General features: G+C 39.1%; 1 protein-coding gene across 1 annotated transcript in view; it reads left to right on the forward strand.

The window, feature by feature from the left end:
• Window positions 1-1497: 1497 nt before the first annotated feature.
• The window catches only part of LOC306747099 (echinoderm microtubule-associated protein-like 6), a gene marked incomplete at its 5' end in the record, with an annotated part of 61618 nt that continues 51096 nt past the window's right edge, over window positions 1498-12019 (forward strand). The window contains one exon of the mRNA XM_079230108.1: window positions 1498-1694. Coding sequence (XP_079086234.1) covers window positions 1498-1694 — 197 coding nt within the window. The remainder of the gene's footprint in view (window positions 1695-12019) is intronic.

The following is a 12019-nucleotide window of genomic DNA, read 5'->3' on the forward strand; positions in this document are numbered from 1 at the left end:
TCTCCCCTTCTCTGCCCGCTGAAGTTGCCTCACCTGCGGTGATTGAACCCTCTTTTCCGCCTCTTCCTCTCTCCTCCTCCTCCGGAACGGCTCGATCATTTCACAGTGGAAACAACCCGCTTCTTTTAATTTAAAGATTCTGAGGCTACACACCCTGTTGTCCTGACTCTGGAGGATTTTTTTGTATTACTCGCGCACAGATTTGTGAATGGGTTTGTGAGCCTCCGCACGTTTTTTTTTTCCTCCAGCGAAACCGTCTCCACCTTTGCACGCTGCACGCGCGTTAATCCGCGGAGGGATGATGTGAACAAACGGAGGATACAGGAGGAAAAACAAACAACCAACCCGTGCTGTAGTAACCATGGCTGGTGCCGAGGTCGAGGATTAGTGTGATGAGGGATTATATTTTCCAGGAGCAGAATCCTCCATCAATTGTGCGTTTTTTTGTCTTCTTTTTTATTGGACAGAACTTCCAAAACCTGTTAAGATAAGTTCTCTATTTCCATCTCTTCTTTCTTTTATTTCCTTTTTAATAAGTAAAATAAAATCCTTTGCCCGGTGGAGCCGCCTAGAAATCTTCCAGGCTGAGGCTCAGAGTAAAACTACAGTTATAAACACAGCAAAAGTTCGTTTTATTACTCAACTGTGTAGCTATTAAATACCATAAATCACGACGGAGTCGTTATAACGTCACGGTTTATAATTTATGGTGCAATACGGTTATTCCCTTTAGAAATATTAAAGAAGATTGCACTCAAACCACAAGAGATACTGAAAGATACTGTCGAGTGCATCAGAAACTCTCTGCAGGGATATTCATTCAGCAGCAGACCTGAGGATGAAGATGGTGGTGATGATGATGATGATGATGATGGCTGATTGAGAGCGAAGAGCCGCCTGTTTTTCTGAGCTATTTAATTCACCTGCTGCCGGATGCAGAACTATATGGACGCAGAGATCTGATCAGAGATGGAAAATGACCCGTGAGTACTGAAATAACTCGAAAAATACCACAGATACACAAAAAAAACTACGTTTCTGTAAATGGACCATCACATACATGAAGCATATTGTGTCAGGAGCCATAACGAACAGTTACATGTGAAGGTATTTCATTTCACCATACAGAAGATTATAAAATAACATTGCATGAATAAGTGTGATTGTAAATTGATTTATTAAGCCTCAGAGGGACACTAACCAGCCTCCTTGTTACTCGATCTGTTTAATTACGATCGATCAGAGCTCGGATTTCTATTGATAATAATGTGTGCACGTAAAGGTTATATATCGATTTATGCAGAGATAATAAGCATTCAGGAAAGTAAGATGAGGAATTGAAGACAATTAGATGTCTAAAACTAAAACATATATATTTGTCGATAAATATCAGTTAATCGATTCTACATCTTCTGATGTGGTCTGCAGGATCTTAAACCAGAAGCAGCCGGAGTGAACCAGCAGCAGCGGACACGGGGCCCCGTCAGATGAGTGAGGATGTCGGACCGGAGCGCCCCGGGCTGCCGGCTCAGGCTGGACTGGGTCTACGGGTACCGGGGCCACCAGTGCCGGAATAACCTGTACTACACGGCCGGGAAGGAGGTGGTGTACTTCGTGGCCGGGGTCGGCGTGGTGTACAACACGAGAGAGCACAGCCAGAGGTTTTACCTGGGGCATAACGATGACATCATCAGGTAAGACACACCTGGATCTGTAGACGTCAGTTGAAGAGACTAATAATCTGATTATGATCTACTTTGAACATTTTGATTGACATATAATATCAATTATTATAATATATCATATTTTCCTCTTTACACCACATTTCTTTGCTTGTATCTTTTTGTATTTTATGATGTGTTTGACAAATCAAGTGAGCATCTTCCACACAAAGTCATTTTAGTAAAAAAAAAAATCCCTCTTTGTGTTTCATTTTTATAATATCATAGCTGGTGAATATTTGTGGTTGGATATATTTGGCTGTAAGAGGACGCAGAGCAAACATGGCTGACATGCCAGGAGGGACAAACTCTACTGAATGAAATCTTCAGTTATGACTGTTTCACCTTCCTACTCTGAATATTGCTATACTGCCTCGAGGCGACTCTTCAACTTCTCTGAGATGTTTTTTAGAAACCCTGCCGGGGGTTTATCCTCCCACACAGCTCTGTTTGACAGAAGCCAAAATCTAAACACGTCTTCACTGTGCCACAAAGCTGCTTTTTAGCTTTTGGGTGATGATTTGTGGGGTTTTATTTAAGGTGTTGAGATTGCTGGTATAAGTGGATTTATGCAACAAAGAAATATTGCTATTTAAGATGTTGTCATTCAGACCAGCTGGCAGTGATTGTGTCAGTTCATCCACCGGCGGTGCAGAAAGAGATGATGGAGCCTGTTTGTCTCCATGAGCCTCGGGAGGAACTCATCTGTCATACAACATGTTAGAGGCAGATACACATTAATGAGTCTGCAGGATATCAGCCACAGCCACTCTACAGAGACTTCAAACGTTTGTTCAAACACATCAAACTTGCATTTTTCTGAAAAGTGACTTCTTGTAGTCGAACAAATTCTTACTTTTGTTTGTTGCAGCACCGTTAAAACCTCTGAGAAAAGGAGGTTTATTTGAACCATTATTATCTTTGCATAATTAAGCTTAACCGTAACCTTAATTGCCTAAACCCAACCAAAACTCAATGATAGTGGTCAAATGCAAAAAACAGTCAAATATATATTTTCGGTAACATATGTGATGTTTTTGTGATGTTTTTGTGTCACTGACGAGACAAATGAGAAAATGCTCATGTGGGTATTGTTTTAAAGGGGGATTTAGCTGTTGAATATTTTATTGTTTACTTAGACAATGCATAGAAATTGAGACCATGGCACATACATACATTCGTACATATCATAATTTTTACTCAGTAAAAAGCAAGTTAGTCTTATTGTGAGGCTAATTCTATGCAAAACACGTACAGAAATGTCAAATGTCAAATCATTCACATGTAATATGTCAACAATACATAATATATTGTTATATTTAGATAAATGTAACGTATATGATGTATTGTAAATGCAAAATAGATTATTTTCCATGTCTGAAATTTCACATGGAAAATAATCTAAAAAGTTCATGTTTATATGTGATGTGAAGTAGTTGTAATAGCCTACATGGAAATACAAATTGCTACATCAGAAAAACTAAATAATTACTCAACTTTAACATTAAGTCAAAAAACTGTGATAAAAACATTTGAGCTTCAAGTGAAGACTCATTTTAAATCTAAATCTTTTATGTTGTATTTCCCTCTTTGTTGCCTCATTTGTGCATTTTCTACTCGTAGTTGTGAGAGGCCCCACGCGACTTGAAGGCAGCACGAACAAAGAGTTTAAACAGGATAAAGACAGTCAACACAACTCAGATATTTCTTATTTAAATGTATAAAAAAAACAGTCTGTGTATAATAACAAGTAATATGACAACTGCTGAATATTTCCATGATGTTTCTGAATCTAATATAACAAAGCGACCTGAGATGAAGTCCTAACGAGCTGCACAGCTGTGATCTTGTTAGAGGAACAGATGCAGTTTCAGGTGATGAACGGCGTCTTTCTCATCTGAAATTAATAAACTGGAAGCGGGAGAAAAGAACAAAGCAAAATTCAGAGGAGAAAAGTTAATTACACATTTGGTGCAAAATCTCACTACAGTGATATGATCAAAGATATTAAAGTTTTCTGAAAAGATTTGATCACAAACTTCACAAAACTTCACAAAGATGAGCAATGTTTCCAAAATAAAAGCCTCAAAATCCTGCAGAACCTTTAAAGGCAAGAAAGCGGTCCGTTGATCTGCACGAGCCAATTGAACATTTGTTCACAAACACCCAAAACCTTTAATCTGGGATTATCTGCCAATTACATAATGGAGAGTCTGTTTCTCAGTCTGGATGGACTGACAGGTGTATATTATATATTATATTATATTGAAGATGGATGAAGTGTCTCCACTTCCTTTTGAGATTTTGACCCACTGCCCAAAATGCGAGAGGAACCACCTGAAATGACAGAAACCATCTTTGGAAAAATGGATTTGATGTTTTGTTTTTTGGCTCATGTCCCATCCGCTAACATTAAGGGGGCGGGGCTATACGGCAGCCAGCCAGCAGGGGGAGATTGAGATGTTTCGGCTTCACTTTTGGTTAGCTGTCATGTCGTCCATCTTAATTAATACAGTCTATGTGTTGAATTTACAGAGAATTATCACCATCTCTATGCAGCTCTATGGAGACTTTTATCCTCTTTTAGTTGCTTGTTTTGGTTTTGCATCAGATTACCTGTCTGGTTCAGGAAGTAAACCCACTTTACAAAACCATTTTGTCCCCCAAATACCCCTTTGATTTGACATTTAGTGACCCTCGATCCTTATTGAACCACAAAAGTGCAATAGGGCTCCAACTATTTAGTCCTATCTACAAAACAACATCAACTTTAAAGAACATTTCCATTATTAAGTGCATTGAGATTCTTCGACAACGCGCTTGCTTTTGCACATTAGTTGTAAATAAATGAACATCATTTTGTAGGAGTGTTTTGATGTCTGCAGCGTTTCTGGACGTGGAATGTTTGCTTTTACATGTTGAGCTGATGATTAAGGAGAAGCAGCAGAAGGGCTTTTCTCTGTTGATGAGAGCAAATTAAGGCAAGTGGAGGAGGAAGATGAATCAGCGAGGGCGCTCATTCATCCCAACGAAACACACACACACACACACACACACACACACCTGGTATGTTCATCGACACTAAACAGCCTATGAGTCATCAGAGCAGCAGGCGTGTTTGGACAGTTTATTCAGAAGGCCAGTCAGCTGCTGCCTGTGGTACCGTGTCTCTCTCTCTCTCTCTGTGTGTGTGTGTGTGTGTGTGTGTGTGTGTGTGTCACACTAATTGAAAAGCTGGATGCCGCCTCATGCTCTCTGATAGGAGTGTTAGATTTGTGTTTGTGCCACATTAGCACAGCTCACAGCTGACTGCAGGCTCACAGCGTTACTACAGTGGAATGTGCAGAGTCGCCTCCGTGTCACTGCAATGGTTTTGACTTCATGTAAAACGTTTCTGCACAAATAGACAATTCCTGTTACATAAAGAGGAATTCAAACGGTGATGTGAGGTGATTATTTGACATGCTGCCTCCAGCAACTTTGAACAGTGTCTAAACAAAACAGTCTATATTTTAGTATCAAAGTGTCTCTAAAGGTTTGAAAGTATCTTTGTGTTTCACCATCAAATCACTCAACACTATAATCGCACATTCTTATTTTTACATTTCTTCATCTGTACACAATAATGGTGGAGGAAGTATTCAGATCCTCTACTTAAGTAACAGAACTAATACCACACTGTAAAAATATTGTGTGAAAAATTCTGCATTGAAAATGTTTCTTCAGTAAAAGTACACTTTAGATTATTGTTACTCATGCATTCATTTAAATGTAAATGAGGTGGAGCTCATTTTTTATTATTTACTAATCCTTATTTTAACTATAGATCAATCTGATGATCATTTTCTCAATTAGTCGATTGATTGTTTTGTTTGTATGAATAATGAATACTCAGAGCCCGAAGTGACACCTTCACAATGTTTGGAGAGTAACAATTCAAACCTCAATTTTCACCAATATATTACATTATGAACATTAATAAAAGAACATGACATGTTTTTACATTTTTCAGCTGCACTTATTAACTCTTAGAACATTTAATTTATAACCAAATATAATATTATATAAAATCTTATGTTTTCTGTGTACACATCTTAACGTAACTAAAGCTGTCAGATGAATGTAGTGAAGTAAAAGTAGAAAGTTGCATGAAAATGTAATTAAATTACATGTTTAGGGACCTCAGATTTGTACTTTAGTAACCGTACCTGGTTACATTCCACCACCTGTACACATTAAACAGATGAGATCAGTGAGTTTTAGAGGAGTTGGGAGGTCAGCAGTCAAAATAAACCTTCCTTGGACACAATGTTCGTGACATGAAGTCGCTGTGACATGTTTTAGGCTCTCCTCTGTGCCGCCTTCCTTCAGTAATTAAGACTCAGAGTATGAACAGACCCAGACGGCAGTATCTGCTGGCTGCAGGAAATGTCACTGGCCCGGTCTGATGCATTGGCCTTTTCATCACTACTGGCGCCACAGCCGGTGCTGTGACAGTGGAAATCTGCCAACTCACCATTACGCTCCAAATGGATGGAGAAAAGTTCTGGTTTCTAGTTTTAGGCTTGAAAAGAGTTCAGTGTTTTGTTCTAGTTTTGATAATCACGGACCACGAGGTGGTCGATAGCTGCTCTGGCACTTTGGTCGAGAGGAGTTGGTGCATTTATCATAAAGAAAGTGACAGTTTCCAAGTGTTGGGGAGTTCTATGTGTTTCACATGCAGTATAAAGCCTTTAGTGCCTCCTGAAGGAGATGTTTAAAGTCTGAAGAATATCCTCAAGTGATGTCACTCGAGTCAGCTACAGTTGGGTCTGAAGAAAACCAGTTTGAAAAGTAAATAAATCTGGAGTTGTGGAGCGAGAAGTGTCGCCCGCTGCTCATTTTCTACTAAATTGCACACCACTATCTACCACCCACGTATTATCAGTTGCATTGTGGGTATTATAGGCGCCAGATTTTGACAAGAGAATGTGTGGAATTAAAAAGATGACATTTGTGGTTCTGCTGAATCGATTTCGATACTTTTTTCAGACCCAATAAAGGTCCACAGTCTTTCATGACTCGGAGAAGATGTGTTATGGACAGACTTCCCGGTTCCACATCTTCCAAAGAATATGATTCACTTGTTTGGATTATGTAATCTCTCTATATTTACATGTTTTTGTCATCCTCATCTCTCTTTGTGTGCAAACCTCTCAAACAAAAGGGGACGAAGAGCTGGTTTCATGAAGACAGCAGCATGTTTTAATGATTTCATTTAAAGATAATCACTGAAACACAAACATCAGTTGACTTGAGTTTGTCTGCTGCACTGCGGCTGCTCCTGCTTCTCCTCCCACAAACCGGAGCTGATGGGGAAAAATCTGCAGACGACCGAGATAGTAATTACATTTGCATTTTAGTCACTTAGCCAACGCTGTGACTAAAAGCTAGCTGACTTACAGTGAGAGTGACAGGGGAGGGAAAAGACATCAGGTCCTGGATCAGCACATTTTTACAAGCAACCAGAGGCGAGGAGGTCCGAGATTTCAGAAAGTAAATCACTTTTTAAAAGTAATTAAGGAATAACAAGCGACTTAATCAAAGGTCTCTTCATTCAACGAATGCATTTCAGTTCACTTGTACAGATTGAGTGAATAATAATAACAGATTGGTGTGATCCCTTCACAAGATGATCTCTAGTTATTTATCTTTTATTAATAAGACACATTAAGGGCCTCGAAAGACTGACATTCTGAAATAGAAGTACACAACAACATGTTACGTGTACAAACAAACCAGTCACAAATTATATGATAGTAGAAATAAGTATAAAATAACTATAACATGAATGACCACACAAATTGTTCACTGTTACAAACTATATTAACATGATTAGGGATTATGCAAAGAAGGAAAATTCACTTTTAAATGCTTTAGCAACAGGAAGGTTTTAAAAAATCTTAATTTTAGTATATCATTTACATATTTTTCAATTTACAGGATATTCAACTTGTTATTTATAATGCAGTAATACTTGACATCTCTCTTCACAGGGCGTGTACAAAGGCAATACAGTAGTCCATGAATATGATACATTAATTCACAGATAATTCGAATCCCTCCTCGTCATTGTGGAAGTTAGTTTATTACTTTTTGCCCAATACACCGACAGTCTCTGGGCATATCTAAGAGGTACACAGCACATTTTGTTTGTACGCCCTCTGGCGTTTTGGAGAATAATTCAGCGAGTACAGCCGCCTCCTACGTACTCAGAGCTTCTGGATCGAGTATAATAAAAGCACATTGCACCTTTTGAAAGCAGACTCATGTTTTTCTGTATTTTTTGGGAAGCACTGACGCGTCCTATACCTCAATATGAGAAACTAGCATCACTTTTTCTCCCGAGGGTCGACTAGCAGGTAGCTTATTCTTGGCTAGTTGTATTCAAACATCAAGATTGATCTCATTTGATTTGACGACAATATCAACTTTCTATCATCTGCGTTGGTGATTCACCGTTTCTGAAGCACCGAAAAGCTGAATGTGAATCTGAAGGGTTAGAAATAATACATGATATCATATTCATCATTGATGTTAAGTTTTTCCTTCTTCTCTGCGGCTCCTTGTGTTGAAAGCTCTGAATCATAACTGCACTCGCTCGCGTCTCTCTGTCTGCCTGATGGATTGCTTCAGTAATTGCAGGCTCCATGTTGAAGCATTAAATCCATGTTGAGTTTCTCTGAAAGCGAGAGGGAGCGGGACTGTCTTTTTCTTTCTTTCTTTGGCTCTTTTATGGCTGCGGCCTCCCGGAGGGCGATCAGCATTTTATGCATCAGGCTGCTGCTGAATAGCAGCGATTATTATCGCAGACTGGATGCTGCTGCAAAGAGCTCTCAGTCCCAGTTCAGATCTATCTTCCGTTTACTCGTTTTTATCTTTTAGTCATTTCAGTTGAGTCAAAACCAAAGTTAATGCTCGGTTTTTGTAAGTAGGTAAGTAAAGTGTATTTATATTGCACTTATCACAGACAAAGGTCACAAAGTGTCGAGAAAAACATAAATAAAACCAAATTGACCATAACCGGGGCCAAAACATTACAACAGTTAAGAAAGCATAATAAAATACACATTAAAAGGTGGTGCAATATAAAACACAGTAAAACAAAGAAATAAAAGAAATAAAACCAGATAAAAAGCAGGCCATAGAGCATGTATTTAACCAAACGCCAGTGTAAACACGTTTATTATTTTTTGAAAGGATTTAATAGTATTTCATCAAATACAAAATTTCACTTTGACATAACTCTTAAAGATGTGACTCATTACAAATTAAATGAACCCCATAACTACTACTAAATATTAATTGTGGCTCAATATCCCTTTTCTGTGCATTTACAAAAACATTACATTAGAAATAATCCCTCTTTTTACAATTCAAATTGTTTACATTTCTATTTCTATGGCTAAAAAACTAATATAAATAAAGAACTACAGTAGTATTAGAAGCATACTCGCATACTTGTATACTCAACCTGACTCTGCAGCTCCTAATGCACAGACTCCACACAGCAGCCTCTGCACAGAGCGCTCGGGGGCTTCACGGATCGCCAGATGAGTTCATGTACCAGTCCGACTTATTGCTTGTTAGCCTGTTAGCTTGTTAGCCTCTGGATGTTTTCCCTGCTGCCTGCAGAGTTTGTTACAATTTGGTTGGTAGTTTGGAAACTTTTAGTGGCTGTGAGTGTTGATAGTTGTTTTTGTATTTTAATTAAAATACTTTTCATGGTCATGACCCAACAAACACAAGATTTTAGTTTATTTATTTATTCAACAGTAAGTAGAGTCAAACACTTCTTAATTTCAAATGTTGGAAGCTTCATGTCAACGTATCCTCATCCAGTGGTTCCTATAATATCTTACAAAAAGTTATTTTGTTAATTTTGTCCATGAGACCTAAGCGAAAAGTGCCCTTGTGCTGCAAAAACATCTTAATTTGGGTTAGAATGACTTCAGATGTGGTGTTTTTTAAAGTTACTGAGGAACTTTAAACAGACTCAGGGTAATACTGAAGCCTCTTCATAAGTAAATGAGACAATCAGTCGAGAAGATTTTTTTTTTCTATATAGTTTTTCTCAATGCTTGTCATGAGGGCTCAGCGGCCGACAGCAGCGGCTCCTCCTCCGGCCAGGAGCAGAGCTTCGCCTCGCTGCTCCGCCGGTCCCGCTGGGAGAGAACACAGACAGCAGGCTGCTGGAGGGCCCGGCCTGATGGGCCCGCGGAAGGGGGGAGGAGGCCCAGGAGAACCAGAACCAGGACTCAGCGGGGCAGTAAAATGAGAGGTTTTCTAAAGACTATACCGCTTACGTCTACAGCGACCACCAAAAATCTACATAAAATAAAAGATCCTCGTCGTAACTTTCAGTAGGGAAGCTACGTAACAAATAAATTAACGTGTATTAAAATAACTGCAGAGTTGGTGAAACTTAAGCGTGGACGTTACACGTGACCTAATGTTTCTGCAACAATTGGATAGCGGGAAGACTGAACTGGAAAATTGTCATAATAAGGCCACAGAATGCACAGGGGATTGTCAAGGAAGCTACGTTAATATGTACAGTCTTCTCTTTTAAACACATAATGAAGTCTGTTTCCTGTGAGTAACCACATCTGAATGTCATCGACACACACACACACACACACACACACACACACACACACACACACACACGCAAGTTACGTCCATGTCACCATTTCACATTTAAGGCAAAAGATGAACTGTGACTGAAGGATCTGGGTTGGTGCGTGTTCAGTTCATCAGTACAGACTCTCTCTCTCTCTCTTTCTCTCTCTCTCTCTTTCTCACTCTCTGTCGTCCTCTGTTTCTCCTTTCTTTCCTCTCCTGTCCCACTTCCTGCTGGTCGCCTGCAGGCAGAACCTGACCGAACAACTAACACACACACACACACACACACACACACACACACACACACACACACACACACACACACACACACACACACACACACACACACACACACACACACAGGAAGAGCTAAACCAAAGGACGTCATTATGTTGGCGGTGCAGTTTTGATGGTATTTCTGCTTGACTGGATAAAACTAACCAGCCGTCTAATCGCTGAATAAGAGAAAGAAGCTCCAGCTGATGAGTTGAGCTCATATTATGCAGGAATCTTAATTTTTCATTTTGGTGATTAGTTGGAAAAAAGCCTCTTTAGACACAGCCAGTGGTGGAAGAAGTACTCAAGATTAAGAAGTATTAGCATGGGAATATACTTAACCAAAAGCAAAAGTACTTATTTTACAGAATGCTCCATTTCAGAATAATACACATTATATCATTGGATTATAATTATTGATGCATTCATGTGTTCATCACTGCAGCTAGTGGTCATGGAGCTAATTTTAATTGAATTCATAATCTGAATCAGAAAATTAACTAAAGCTGTCAAATAAGTGGAGTTTAAAAGTACAATATTTTCCTCCAGAATGTAGTGAAGTAGAAGTATAAAGCAGAAGATGTGAATAGATGTGAATAGTTAAGTACTGATCCGAGCAATACAACAATACTGAAGGTCACTTTTATTAATAAGTCGACCTGTAATCAAAAGTGTTTTTACTGCAGCAAATGTTAGCTGCAATAACTGCTTTTTATGTCTATTTGTTTCCAGCAGAAACAAGTCGACATTAACATATATTCATCTTTTGAGTTGGTATGCTGAACCTGCTTTAGCTAACACACTTGTTTCCACATCCAGCAGTTAGAGAGCAACACGATTATTCATGAGGAGTCTTTGTGTTTGTGTCACCTGATGAATGTTAGTCCAATATTTACTCTCTTTTTTAGCTCTGTTTTGGTCTCCACCATTTCCTGAGGGAAATATCCGTTTTTTTAGCTGCTAAATGCTCCACTATGTTCAACATTAGTCTCTGACTGTGTCTTTCTGCTGTTCGCTGATGAGCAGGTCGTGAACACTGGCTTCATTATTCCCCTTTCTCCGAAAATGGCGCTATAAGAGCGTCGAGTCAACCACAACATGAGCTGAACCTGAGTATAACGCTCTGTAAAGCCGAGTGGGGCTGCAGACTCAGCACCTTTCACATTTCTATTCATACGTCACTGTAAAAACATCTAGTATAGACGCTTTAAATTAGAAATCCCTACAACCACTTGCAAGTAAATGTCAGTTTGCTTCCTGTTTGAAAAGTATCGTTGAAAGCATTTTTAAAAGCAGCTGTGGAAATGATGTGAATGACACAGACGATGCTGCTGTCTGTGTTTCCAGGTGCAGAGTTG

Source organism: Taurulus bubalis (genome assembly GCF_910589615.1).
Source record: "Taurulus bubalis genome assembly, chromosome: 14".
NCBI classification, from domain to species: domain Eukaryota; kingdom Metazoa; phylum Chordata; class Actinopteri; order Perciformes; family Cottidae; genus Taurulus; species Taurulus bubalis.